General features: G+C 39.0%; 1 protein-coding gene across 2 annotated transcripts in view; it reads right to left on the bottom strand.

The window, feature by feature from the left end:
- Positions 1 to 14,909, bottom strand: part of Rars2 (arginyl-tRNA synthetase 2, mitochondrial) — a 45,450-nt gene that overhangs the window by 18,036 nt on the left and 12,505 nt on the right. For both annotated transcript variants that reach the window (XM_036177509.1, XM_036177510.1), the window contains 5 exons: positions 14,315 to 14,398; positions 10,272 to 10,369; positions 9,199 to 9,254; positions 5,299 to 5,382; positions 1,710 to 1,786 (listed from right to left, as the gene is read on the bottom strand). In XM_036177509.1, the coding sequence (XP_036033402.1) occupies positions 1,710 to 1,786; positions 5,299 to 5,382; positions 9,199 to 9,254; positions 10,272 to 10,369; positions 14,315 to 14,398 (399 nt within the window). The remainder of the gene's footprint in view (positions 1 to 1,709; positions 1,787 to 5,298; positions 5,383 to 9,198; positions 9,255 to 10,271; positions 10,370 to 14,314; positions 14,399 to 14,909) is intronic.

The following is a 14,909-nucleotide window of genomic DNA, read 5'->3' as shown; positions in this document are numbered from 1 at the left end:
TCATTCAAGGATGATACTAACTTTTGAAGAATGGTGTGCACTAGTTTATGTTGAAAATAGTATGGTTTGCACAATTCAGTGAGGTCAGGTACATTATGTACACCTTGTCCTTAGGAGAGGTCCCTAGTCTTAGGTTATGTACTGCAGTATTGTATCAGAAAAGCTGCAGGTGGGTAGAAAGGCATGCACTTTCTGGAAGAAGACCTGGGTAGAGGGAAGGAGAATTGCCTAAATTCATGAGAGCACTGCCATGAACAGCAGCATCTGAGGAGTCCACAAAGTGGTAGCAAAGCCTCAGAAGGCACTACTCCTAGTGAGCCTACACAGGACGGTGGTGTTCCTCTATTTCTTCTAGGCCTGGAAGCACCCAGGTGATGTCTGCAACATAAAGAGAGCTGCATGTCTCCCAGAGTTGGTGGGAATACTGTGTATATTAGAGACCAATGTGGACTAAAGACAACAGGCCTGGGTCTGGGAACAATTTGCTAAAATTGTGGTAAAAAACGCCATTTTTCTAAAGTATAAAAATATAATACAGGAAATAACTATAGAGAGTGAGAGGGAATATTTTATTTATTGGTAATGGTAAAGTGGGCTTAATTTTTAAGCTCTTATCTGTCAGTTATACTCATAATGGAAAAGACTAAGTTTTAGCAGAAATCAAAATGGAAGACTTGAATGTATGATACAGAACTGGAGAGATGGCTCAGTGGGTTCAAAGCACTTGCTGCTCTGCCAGAGGACCTGTGATCAGTTCCTAGCACTCACATAAGTTGGCTCAAACTTACTTTTAACTCTACCTTATAAGGAATCTAAGGCCTCCAAGGGCATCTGCATTCATGTGAACATACCCACATGTACATACACAGAACTAAAAGTAATAGAAATAAAAAGAAGAAAGAAAGTGTGGTGCAGGTATAAACTCTAGAAGAAACAGAGAATTTTACTTTACTACATAGCTGGCTTCAAGAGAAAAAACAAGCCAAAAAGGAAATGATAAAATGTCCTCTCTGATTTCTTTGGCAAGGGAAGTAGAACATTATTTTGGAAAGTATAATTCCTTATAGAGACAGAACATCTGTAGAGATCTGGGAGATAGAGAACAAAACTGCCCAAAGGACCAAATGAAGAAAGCAGGGCCTTCACACTGGGCCAACCTCAGGAAGAACTGAATGATTAAGGAAAAAACAGACTCATAAAAATCCAGAGTAAAATTTATAGAGTGGTTTTCTTGTACAATGAGAAAATAAAGGGCAAACAAGTATACAGTAAACATTTACAAGTCTTAGTGAGTCATAGTGATCTGACTACCAGGAAGTAGGATGAGATATATAAACTGACAGAACACAGAGAAATTCCTCAGTGTCTTTCTTAGCCAGCAGCCTATGGGAGTTTTACGGCTGCTTCGATGGTTTGTTTTGACTACGTAGCACAGGCTGGCCTCCTGAGTGCCAGGATTGCAAATGTGCACTGCCTGAGCAGACCCTATGCCTTACTTCTAAGACGACTCTATACAGCTGAGGAAATACTGGCTGAAAACCAAGTAAAACAGAAATTCAAACAAAACAAAACAAACACTTGGACATGGAACTGAAATCAACCAGGGCTTGGACCCTCATTAATTAAAAGTATATCCTTTAAAAAGTTTTTGTACAGTATTCTAAAAAAAATGTTAAAGCATTTTTTTTAATGTTGTCTTATCAACTCACATCAAAGAGATGCTGTAAAGGATTGGATTGGAGTTTTTCTTCATAGCCAAATAGCTGGAAACCAGTCCCCAGCAGACCTATCAAGATAATGAGTAAACGAAAACTTATATAATAAAATAATAGAACAGTCATGGTGAGAAACAGGAATAATTCTATAAAAGATGAACTTCTCAATTATAAACTGAAAATTACTGCTATATATAAGGCATATCTTATAAAATGACTCTCTCCAGCCCCAGTGGTCATTTTTTCTGTGAGATTTTCAGCAGAGAATAGAATGCTATTTAACACAAGAGTTTTCAATGTTCTAGATCCTAGAGAGCATTGAGAAAGTTGATTAAAGTTCTGTTTATTTTAAAAGAAAAACAAATGTAATTATGATTCAGGGTATTGGGAGTAGAATATGGAGATGCCTGATGTATACTATTGAGAGCTGCTGCTAGCAAGAGGCCATGGGAGTATACAGCAAGTAACAACTAGTGTTCAGAAGATCAACCTATCAGAACCAAGGGTTCTGTTGGAGGAAACCATCATGCAAGGTGTTTTGGAGTTATTGCCTTTTGAATGAGTTGGCTGTTTCTTAATGGAAACTTCTTGTATGATATCTCCCCATTACCATGCATTTTCATGTAGTGTATATATTTAATCTCATAGTTACATCTCAATATTATGGGCACATATATATGTGGGTGGTCAGAAAGATGACTTTTCATTTAGCTGTATAATTTTGATTATAGAAATTGTATAGAAAATATACTAGGATATGCTTCATGGCCAGATCCATTGTCCCATGAGACTGTGGACACTCAAAGCCTGCTTTGCTCCTTTTGCTCAGACTAACACAGAAAATAATAATCTCTCCTCAGTCTAATACAAACTGCACACATTTAGCTCATTTTTTACCTCAGAGCAAGTTCCAATTAGACTAAAGGCCTTTCTGTATAGATCATAAGTTTAAAACTTTACGGTTATGCACAAGGTCAGGGTCGCAGGTGTCTACCAAGATTGCTAACACAAAACACCCTAAGAAAAGCCTGCCAATTCTTCCCTTGCCAAGTCTGCTGATAAAAAGCTATGTCTCAGAGTTCGTGGCACTGGGCACTGCGCCCCTTCCCTCTGGTCCTGAGACCTTGGAGCCTTGTGTTACTATAGTAATGGCTCTGCTCCTTATCATCTATTCTAGGAATGTGCTATGACCTTGAGGGTTTTCAAACTTCTCAGGATTGCAAGGAGTCTCTGGTTAGAAATACTGAGGAATCAGGCTAGAGAAGAGCTACGAATGAGAGCTGAAAAAGAAGCTGTAGATTTAGAGAACTAAGGTAGAACAAAGAGAGAACAGCAGAGATCAGAGGCAGAGAATTAGCTTACACAGTGAATGGACTGAAAGAGCACAGTGTGCATAGATTTCATGATATCCCTAAGATTAGAATCCTAGCTGCCTGTTCGCGTCTTTTCTGGACTCTGGGAGAAACCACCTCGAGATTTCGGTGGTATACTAAAAGGAAGGTGAGAAAAGTAAAAATTATTCCATTCAGTCTGATACGTGTTGAAAAACTAATTCTGTGCACAGAAGCCATGTGCCAACTTCCAAATGGCATAGCTGGAAGAAAATTTTAATTCTTCTACAATGATGGCTATAATGGAATGCTGACAGATCATTAATTACAGTATTCCTATGTTGTGGAATATTAGTTTAAGATATGTTACATTCCTTTATGTTGTGGAATATTTAATGATGCAAAGATGTGTTGCGTTCTTTTATGTTGCATTTGTTTAACTCTGTAAAGCTGTGTTACTTTGCCTGCCTCAAACACCTCATGGTCTAATACAGAACCAAACAGTCAATAACTAGGCAGGAAAGGAACAGGTGAGGCTGGCATGCAGAAAGAATAAATAGGAGAAAACTAGGTGAAAAAAAGAAAGCAGGGAGTGTGAAAAGGAGAGGAGGACGCCAGGGGCAAACCACCCAGCCACCCAGCCAGCCATGGAGTAAGAAAGAAAGTTATACAGAATGAAGAAAGGTAAAAGGTTCAGAGGCAAAATGTAGTTACAGAGAAACAGGACAATGTAAGATAAGTTAGAAAAGCTGGCTAGAAACAAGACAAGCTAAGGCCGGCATTCTTAAGTAAGAATAAGTTTCCGTGTGTTTATTTGGGAGTTGGGTGGTGGGACCCCAAACTGTAAAACAAAACAAAACAAAACAAACAAATAAAAACCCAACTATATCCATAGCAGAAAAATATTGTAGAATCCTTCAGCCAAAATTTGAGGAGTACTCAAATCACATCCTTGCTGAGGCCTGTGAAATGTCTACACCAGTCAAAGGAATCAAGGTGCATGAAGTCTTGGTTGTTGTGCCCAGAACTTCAACTCTGCCTTCCCGTTGTGGTGAACTGAACAGACTAGTAACAGGGTTAAGTTCTATTCCTCAGGTCCGAAAACAGTTTCAGTAACGGAAGTAATACTGCTCATAGGAGAAGGTCATGATAAATCTCTGATGCAAAGGTGTCTTTAGATGAAGGGGTCTTTCTTTTGGAGACTACGATTGCATGTTACTGGATGAGGAACATAAACGTGTTAGTGAATTTCAGAACTGGTGATGCACACTATATGCTTTTAGAGAAGCCTTACACTATCACCTAGCTTTGCTATTAGTACTGTAAGCAGTCATTCACCACTAAGCACCTCTTACATGCCACACACTGTGGATACAAAAATAATTACGGCACAGTCTACCTTCAAGGAATTAGCATCTTGTGGGAAAAATAGCACACAAAAAGACTGCTACAACAAAAATCCTGGTGGGAGAGCAGCCTTCTAGGAATCTGCTGATATGTGTAGCTCTCTGTCAGAGAATGTAGCAGAATAGCCAGATCTTAAAAACATCACAGGATTGTATTCAATGTGCAACCAGTCCCTCACAGTCATTAACTACTTCACCTGTCTCACCTTCTTCATATCTAGGTTACTGGTATGTAACCACATCATTTCTAAATGACCTTAGACATGATTTATGGCTTGTAACTGTCCGGGTCTCACCCTTTTCCTCCGCCCTCCACCTCTTCCACTGGAGAGTTCAAGAGAAAGCCAAAACATCATGCTTTGTTTTCCTCTGGGCTACTCAGTCATATAGTGACAGATCCCATTTCTCATAGAATGGTTGCGGGCAGGGAGCGTTGGACCTTACTAGATTTAAAAACGGCAGGCTTTGGCCAAGATGGAAATACATAGCTAAACTTATTTGTTCTCTACGTATTCATTTATACATTTAACCAATAAAGGTAAGCTACTCTTCCTTACTAAAAGTGTGTTAAATGTACTAGTCTATTAGATATTTCTCTGAATATGTCAATTTAATTTTATGGTGAGAATTATATAGACTATGTAACTCTACAGGCAGATACAGCTCAGTGGTAGCTCATGTACTAAGTATACAGGAGACCCCAGGTTAAATTCCTAGTACCACAGATACATTACACTATTTTATCCAACAGGAATCTTGTCTACATTCCATACAGATGATCAAATGATATAGTACTTAAAACAATTAAACCATATAATAAAATAAAAAGCATGTCAAAATACTCACCAAACTGCATGCCCCAATCTCCAATGTAATTTATTCTTGTTACTTGATGTCCTAAAGCTTCTTTTAGATTTGCTATAAAATTTCCTAGTTGTAAATAAATATAATCTTATTTTTAAAATCCATATTGGCTTAAAACTCTGTACTTCTCTATTATTAAGTCATAATAAAGAAAACCCTCCTAACAAAACATACCAACTCAATCTTTTCTATAAAAGTATTCGTGATGTGTTTACTTGTGTGAGGATATGGAATAAGGAATTACTTAGTGAGGCGTTATTCCAAAGGTTTCTATAATTTTCACAAAAAGAGAATTTTCATCAGCATCATTACTGGCAGTTAGAAACACGTGTCAGAAGAATTACTACTCTTAGCTAACTCCAGGGAATACAGCATTTAGGGGGCTAGAGAAATGGCCCAGTGGTTAAGATTACTTGCTGCTCTTCCAGAGGGCCTAAGTTTGGTTCTAGAGCACGGAAGGAATGGTAGAAGATGTAGAGCCTCCTTTGGTAACCAAACTCTGTGGGAATGTTTTGAGAGTTGTTTATGTCAGCTTAATTAAAAATGGCTTTAATTCTCCCAATAACATTGAGAACCATTCTATATTCTATAATAAATCACTTCCTGATTTAAATATAGTGGCTTGCTAGCAAATAGTTGTAATCCTAGCTCTTGGGAGTCTGAGGCACGAGGATTGTTAGAAGTTCAAGCTTAGTGTGGGCTATATAGTAGTTCTAGGTCAAGTTGGGCTACAAATAAGACCCTGTAATATATCAACAAGATTAAAAAAAACAAACCCAACTTGAATTATATTGTCTTCCTTCTTTGCAAGCATCTCTATTTCCACACCTTTGAAATCTGTAGTCCCAGCAGAAACAATTACCTTCTTCAGCTGCTGCCAATATTGTGTACCTATTTTTCTTAGTACATCGTCAACTCACAAATACACCTGAATATATATATATATATGTATATATGTGTATATATGTATATATACACACATATATACATACATACATATACATATACATATATACATATATATATGTATATATATATATATATATATATATGGTTCAGAATTGGACTATTTCAAATACCAGCCACAAATACTTTATCCATGTGATCTTGGGAAAGTTACTTCTTATGTCTGAATTTCTTCCTCATAAATCTTAGTTAACAGTACTTTCCAAACAGTGCTGTTGTGACATTGAATGGAAAAAATATATACACTAATTGGTTAACTGTCCTGTGTTGTTCAAACTCATTGAGAAGCTGTCTCCACCCCAACTTCAGACCCAAGCACGTGGGCCTTTGACTGAGAACGGGCTGGTTCCCCTACCTCTGTAACATGGAGGGAAGAGTAGCAAAACCTGAGTCTAAACCCTGTGTCCATGTGAAGAGCTGGAAGATAAATCATGTCCACCCGAGGTTTATCCTGACATAAAGCACTCAGAGTAGGAAGGAGAAGCTGGAGGTTCAGCTATGGAAAACTCAGCTGACCGCATCAAGGTCCCACACCGGTTCAGCTGAAGTTGGGAGTGTCTGCAGTGACATTGCCCCTGGCTGTTGCTGCTTGTTCTTACACCTGGAAGTCTCACCTGAGGAGACTCTCTAAGCTGGGAACTCTACTAGCTGGCTGTCTTAAAAGGATTTCCCGGTTGGTTTCTGTTGAATGTTCTGAGCACCTGATTTGACCGTAGTTTGGTTTTATGCTTTCTCTCTCCATCTGCCTACTCACTTTGTCTCTTTCTCTCTCCGCCTGCCTACTCACTTTGTCTCTTTCTCTCTCCGCCTGCCTACTCACTTTGTCTCTTTCTCTCTCCATCTGCCTACTCACTTTGTCTCTTTCTCTCTCCGCCTGCCTACTCACTTTGTCTCTTTCTCTCTCCGCCTGCCTACTCACTTTGTCTCTTTCTCTCTCCGCCTGCCTACTCACTTTGTCTCTTTCTCTCTCCGCCTGCCTACTCACTTTGTCTCTTTCTCTCTCCATCTGCCTACTCACTTTGTCTCTTTCTCTCTCCGCCTGCCTACTCACTTTGTCTCTTTCTCTCTCCGCCTGCCTACTCACTTTGTCTCTTTCTCTCTCCATCTGCCTACTCACTTTGTCTCTTTCTCTCTCCATCTGCCTACTCACTTTGTCTCTTTCTCTCTCCGCCTGCCTACTCACTTTGTCTCTTTCTCTCTCCATCTGCCTACTCACTTTGTCTCTTTCTCTCTCCATCTGCCTACTCACTTTGTCTCTTTCTCTCTCCGCCTGCCTACTCACTTTGTCTCTTTCTCTCTCCATCTGCCTACTCACTTTGTCTCTTTCTCTCTCCATCTGCCTACTCACTTTGTCTCTTTCTCTCTCCGCCTGCCTACTCACTTTGTCTCTTTCTCTCTCCATCTGCCTACTCACTTTGTCTCTTTCTCTCTCCGCCTGCCTACTCACTTTGTCTCTTTCTCTCTCCATCTGCCTACTCACTTTGTCTCTTTCTCTCTCCATCTGCCTACTCACTTTGTCTCTTTCTCTCTCCGCCTGCCTACTCACTTTGTCTCTTTCTCTCTCCATCTGCCTACTCACTTTGTCTCTTTCTCTCTCCATCTGCCTACTCACTTTGTCTCTTTCTCTCTCCATCTGCCTACTCACTTTGTCTCTTTTTCTCTCCGCCTGCCTACTCACTTTGTCTCTTTCTCTCTCCGCCTGCCTACTCACTTTGTCTCTTTCTCTCTCCATCTGCCTACTCACTTTGTCTCTTTCTCTCTCCGCCTGCTGTCTATTCTTTTACTTGCTATATACTTAATAAATAAATACACACATACAAAACCAAAACTATGGCTACTGAAGAATATTATCTAGACTCTGGACTGCATAGACCAATGAGATAGCATATATAAAATTTCAATAAATATTCTCCCCTCCTGATCAAAATATTTTCCTGATAAAGTGATTATTTTATCATGTCCCACTTATCCATTTACTCTTAGGTTTTTGCCTCAATTCAATGTAGATTTTGTTGTACAATATATTTCTTAGATACTTTTGGTTCAGTCTTGTCATTTCTTCCTATAAAACACTGCTCAAGGACTTTATAACAATGAAAGCTTTCTTATTTTAACAATAATCTGCCACTTGTACTAATTTTTCCTGTTTTTCAATATATCAAACTCCGCTTCTAATACTGCCCAATTCTAAGTGGAGTTTTGAATTGCAGTGCTACAAATATTTTAAATAAGTAGAGGGCAAGACTTGAGATGGCTCAGCGGTTAAAGAGTGTTTGCTATGTCGGCTGCTCTTGACAGCACTGGAGTTCAGTGCTCCATACTCATGTCGGGTGGCTCACAACCACCCGGAACTCTGGACTCTGTAGCAGTTCCTGCACCCACAGAAATGTACATGTGCTCACCCACACAGACACACAGACACACTTCAAAAAATCGTATTATACATTGAAGCTTTATAACTATGAAGTAGTTTTAGTATTCGTAAAGTAAATAATTTCTATTAAAAATTTTAGTTTCCAGTCTTGAAAATTATAGATACATACTGAGAACAAAGTTATTTAAAACAAAAATATAGGAACAAAAACATATGAAAGATTTCTGCCAACTCCACAGAAATAATTTGTGACAATTTTTTATTTTTGCCTTGTTCAGTTTTCTGTATGCATAACAGTTAAAATTATAACATACATACTGATGAAAACTGATTTCAGAGTCTTTACCTTTTGAAATAAATTCTGGTTTTTAACTTGTAAACCGATTTTTCAACTTAGTGCAACATTTACTTAGCACCATGCTCCTGTAATTTATATTTGTGGAGCTTCTCTCCTTTTCATTTAAACTCTGAACCATTATATTGCACTATCATATGTGTCCCCTTAGACATGTTTAGTGCTTTCTGTTAACGGGAATACTTACCTATTATGGTGGAGCGCAAATGTCCAACATGAAATTTTTTTGCAACATTAGGAGAACTGCAAAAATTGCAAGAATATTTTCTTATTCCAATAAGAAAAATTTTGAACATGAACTAGATAATGCCTCTCTAGGTTGACATAATTAGGGAGCAGGGCTTTTAGTAGTTCAGGAGAAAGGTAAGTTGGACATCAGAATTAACAGTAAGGATAAATTAGAGTTTGGAAGGAAATCACCTATCACTAACAATCATTGATCCTGTGATCCAGAAAGCAGTGTGACACTCAGAAATGGCACACTTATGAAACAAAGTATTTTAAGATTAGGAAGAAAAGTGCTGGAGAGATGCTCAGCAGGTAACAGTGTCTAGGGACAGGACTGACAGCCTGACAAAATGTCCCCTGAAACCGTCAATCTGACATTTCCTGGAACATGTGCTACTAAGAAGGTACTCCCATGAAACAGAAATAGCAAACTCAATTCCTTTGGCAACCAAAGCAGCCACGATGGAATTACAACTGGACACCTTACTTTCGTAGCTAATGTGATTTCCTAAATCTTATGTGAAGGGACACATCCGATTTACTTATTTAAGAGAGTGCTGTGATTTGAATGAGAAATGTCCCCCATAGGCTCAAAATGCTGCACCCTTGATCCCAAGCTGGCGGTGCTATTTGGAGACTTTGTAAGAGGTAGGCATAATCGGCCACACATCCAGTTCAAGGCCAATGTGGAGATCCTGTCTAAAACAGGGAAAAGCAAAAACATACTAGAAATATAAAATATCTTATTTTTGTCCTTTTTATTCCTGGTTTAATGACTGATTCACTGTGATCCTAACAAGTTAACATAATGTCACTGCTTTTCTCCCTCTTTTTTTTTTTTTTTTTTGAGCTGAGGATCGAACCCAGGGCCTTGTGCTTGCTAGGCAAGCGCTCTACCACTGAGCTAAATCCCTAACTCCACTGCTTTTCAACTTTCCACGTGTAATTTAATGTAAACTCAATCAGGGAGTTATGATCCTCTCTGCCCTATCAGCTGGATTTAGTCAGCACATAGGATGAGTAGTCACTGACCTGAATTCAACCACAATCCTCTTCTGGGGAAGACCTGAGAAAAGTTCACTTTTTAACCCATATTTTGAGCCGTCTTCAATTACTTGCTGCAGCACCGCCTGGAAACAGAAGGGGTGGGACTCGGTGATAGGAGAAAGACAAATACTATCCATGTTCTTAAGTACTGTACTACTGGAAATTAAATGTTGCTAACTTGTTCACTCTAATTACAGAGCCGCCAGTTCCTCTGAGAGTACTTAAAACGTGAGCTAATAATGAAGGGACTACTCAGGGCCTATAAATCTAATCTATTCAATATTACAGTAACCACTGATGATACCCAGAGATCAGGACATTGAAGCTTTGTGAGGTCAACTGCAAGAGTCCTGTGGAAATATTAATCCCCAGACAAGAGCAGGATCTGATCAGTCATGAGCAGACTGTGTTATAAAAACTGGGAGGATCTTACATGTATTTACTCAGTCTTCACGACAGCTTCAGAGATGAGTGCTATGCTCACAAACAAGGAAGGAAAAGCACGAAGGCGGATTTTATTCCTAACGTCGTAACAGCTCAGCTGATAACAGCACTTTCCTTGCCTGTACAAATCTTTGTGCAACCCTAGCACTGCATAAACCTGGTGTGGTGGGACATGCCTATCAACCAGGCACTCAGGAGGCAGAAGCAAGGAGATCAGAAAGAAGTTCAGGTCATCATTAGCTCCATATCCAGTTCAAGACCAGCCTGGGATACAGGAGATATGAAGTTAAATAGCAGAAATTTTCCAAATCAAGTGATTAATTTTATTTAGTAACACAGAACTAGCATAGTTCACAAAATTCATAAATTCTTTTGAGCAGTTACAATGCACTTTTTAAAGATTCTCTTATTTATGTGTATTTTAAACTTTTTTATTTGTACGAGTGTTTGCATGTATATACAAGGAAGACCACATGGTGCCTGGTGCCTGCAGAGGCTAGAAGAGGGAGCAGGAGCCCTGGGAACTAGCACCACAGATGGTTGTGAGTCACAATGTGGGTGCTCGGAATGAACCTGGGTCCTCTGCAAGAACAAAAAGTGCTCTTAACCTCTGTGCCATCTCTCCAGCCCCCTAATTTTTTTTATTTGAAATGACTGTAATAAAGTTGGATTTGCATTGGTTAGCTTCATCTGGGGCCTTAAAAATGTAATGTCTGGTAAGGATTTTATTATCAAGAATTAGCTAACATAGTCTAGAAAGGAGCTAAGGCAGATGGTGCATGCTTGCAATGCCAACAAATCAGAGGGAAGGGAAGGAAGGCAGGCCCTGGGTTACTGGCTAGCCTAAGCTACACAGTGAGGCCCTGACTGAATCTAATTAGGCCACTGAACCTAATTAGTGCTGCCTGTATCCTCTGGCGTGTGGCCATCCAGTGGAGCATGCTCAACCCACGAGGGGTCACATGTCTGTAAAGAAGACTAACTGCCCCTTTGCTAGCAGCGATCAATTACAAATGTAGTTTTTAACTACTCACGTAAAGGAGGTATTAGAGTTCCATCATATTTCAATACAGAAAACACTAAAATCTAATATATTTACCAACGTGCATGTTCAAATGTAAGCTAACCTCATGTAAATATTGGTTCATACAGGGTTTTAATTAGAAATGAAGACTTTTACATTTCCAGTTTTGAAGCGTGAGGAAATCAATGAATACTCCGATTGGGTGGCACTTTCTGCTTGTCTGTCCTCATCCTTTTCTGTGGATGACTTATGTCCTTCCTGTTTTCTAGCTCTACTGGTTATGCCTGTCAGCAGACTCCTAAGGAATTTATCACTACCTACTTGCCTTGCTAATTCTTTGGTATTAAAACCATTCGTTATTTTTGTAAGTTTCTAAAAACTAAATGTGGCTTGAAAGTATTCACTACCTACAGGTAAACCTTATTTAGTGAAGACACAAAATAGCTCCTCCTCCTCTTGGTAAAGTAGGCAAAGTTGGATTTGCAAATAAAAAATGTGACTTTTTATCACCATGGATTTTTCAGATATATATACCCAAGAAAATAGTTTTGGCTGTATTTTTTTTTAGAAAATGCAAATAGAACTTAATTTAAACCATCTTTTCTCTCTTAACTGAATTAGGCAATACTAAGGGCTATAGATTCTCCGACAAAGGATCTCAAGCTACTGACAAGTGTAAGTGTGGTATGAAAATAAGAGTTCTTTACACCATTATGTATATTCTACCTCACCTAGCTATGGAGATACTTGTAGTAACTAATCCAGTTGGACATCTCTAAGCTAGGTAACATTCTACAGTTTCTTAATTGAAATAAAGTATAAAACTTGTGGCCATTGAAATTTTAAATTATTTTACAAATATTTTCCTTGGAAGTATAAACCTTATCTCTTTCAGCTAAAGTAGCTTTAAAGTTAAAATTTATCTTTTCCCCCAGTACAAGGAAAAACAAAAGGAGGAAAATACTGATATTAGGGGCTTAAAGTATGGAAGGCACATTTGGCAAGATTCATTTCTACTTCCAAATAACTGGCAAAATAACTATAAAAGCATTGCTTAAAAGTGGTAAATAGGGGTTGAGGATTTAGCACAGTGGTAAAGCGCTCGCCTAGCAAGCACAAGGCCCTGGGTTCGGTCCTCAGCTCCAAAAAGAAAAAAAAAAAAAGTGGTAAATAAGTAACTTAGTGTGATATCAAGAGAATTCTGAGCTTGAGGCTGGCCTTGGCTAAATGTTGAGACCATCCAGGGAAGGTGTGGGGGTTGGGAGATGAAGACACCAACAGGCTGTAGGCACTATTTAACAAGCTCAAAAAACATCCATGTCTGTGGGGTAGATTTTGGTTAGCTGATTTACTTCAGAATGAAAGATGGCTGAAAAAATAAAATCCCCATGATCTGGAAAAAGCACTAACCATTGAGAATAATCCCAGGACTGATGAGCAAATGCCCGAGACTAAACAATACACAGACAGATCTATATCCAGAGAACTTCTGACCTTATAATTATTTTCAATTCAAGACTGCCGCATTTACTAAACCTCTGTACCCCAATAGTGGGCTATATTTCTATTTAAAAGAGACCAAAGCATGCAGTATAGCGTTACAAGTTTGATCAAGATGAACTTGACTTAAAGGTTCCTGTTATCCAGGATCACCTGTTCTCCAATGTGTTAGCCTGAGTAAGAGTCAATTCCTTTGCAAGGTTTCCCCAATACCTTCGGGCCATCCCAATGTCAGCATCTTAATTTTTTTAATCTTACAGTATTAAAACCCTTTTTACTTTACTATTCACTGTTTTGTTAAAAGAAAAAACTATCCCATGGTTTCTCCAGCTTAAACCTTAGGCTTCTAAGGGATTACAGCATACCAGGAAGCAGAGACCAACATACTTTTACTACAGAGCACACTTATTTATTCAACAAATAGTTTATTTATCTAGAATCCAGGATGCCCCAGGCATTATGTCAAAACATGGAAACAGAACAGTGGGAAAGACAGATGCTACAAACCCCAAGTGAATTAAAGTTTAAAGCACAAGTGGCATCAGTTGAATAAATGGACTGTGCAGTGCACACCTTTAATCCCAGCACTTGTGTGGCAGACAAGGGAAGATCTCTGTGAGCCTGAGGCCAGCCTGGGCTACAGATCGAGTCAAGACAACTCAGGTTACACAGAGAAACCTAGTTTTGAAAAACCAAAAAAAGAAACGAGAGAGAGAGAGAGAGAGAGAGAGAGAGAGAGAGAGAGAGAGAGAATGAGCGCGAGGTAATTTCTGCAAGAAGAGATTAACAGTACTATGACACCCTATAGTGAACAGATCAGTAAGTGACTGTCCAGGCTAAGGAAGTAACTCAGTGGCAAAGTGCTTGCTTAAGGATATGAAAGGCCCTGGATTTGAACACTGGAAGTGTAAAAAAAAAGTGAGAGAAAGAAAGAAAGATTAAGTTATATTGTACTCCAGACTGAGGAGTCAACCATGTGTATATCAAGTTTGAGAGCTGGATGACCAGTGTGGCTAAACCAGCATAAAAGCACAGAGATTAGACTATAATCCATTCTTACCTTTGTTAATAATTCTCTGTTTATTTTGAAATTCAGAGTCCCTGGACCAGCACTGATGGCAGTCACCACTGTATCACATTTAAGCTGAAAAATAACCAATCAAGTAAAGCAGGCTCTGTTATAGAATAGGCCTAATGAGGTAGATAGTTCTGACATCATGAAATTGGTTTACAAGACAGCAGGTGAATCAGTTCTCAGGCATTACAGCTGGACCAGGGTCTAACCAACATCTTCTGTTCTAAAATCCTATTTATAGGAACACATTTTCTTTTCTTTTTTCCTCACTAGAATGCTATTCTCCCTTCCTTTTCTCTTTCCTTCACCTCGAACTCCCTTCTCCATCCACCATACAGTGACATTTATCTTATTCATCTTTCACGACAGTCACAAACAGGACATCGTGACGGGACCTACTGCTAAAGCACTTGCACACACAAAGAATGGCCTCTGAAAGGGTCTATTTCCCCTGCATGTGTGCATTTAAACCCTCTGATAGATTACTGGAACTAAAGATGCCTGTTGTCCCTGCAGAGCAACCAATCTGTATTTCTGAGAACTTAAAAGACACAGAGAGATTAAATATTGTAATTAGATT

This window comes from Onychomys torridus, chromosome 2, assembly GCF_903995425.1.
Source record: "Onychomys torridus chromosome 2, mOncTor1.1, whole genome shotgun sequence".
NCBI classification, from domain to species: domain Eukaryota; kingdom Metazoa; phylum Chordata; class Mammalia; order Rodentia; family Cricetidae; genus Onychomys; species Onychomys torridus.
This window is presented reverse-complemented; position numbering and strand designations above follow the sequence as displayed.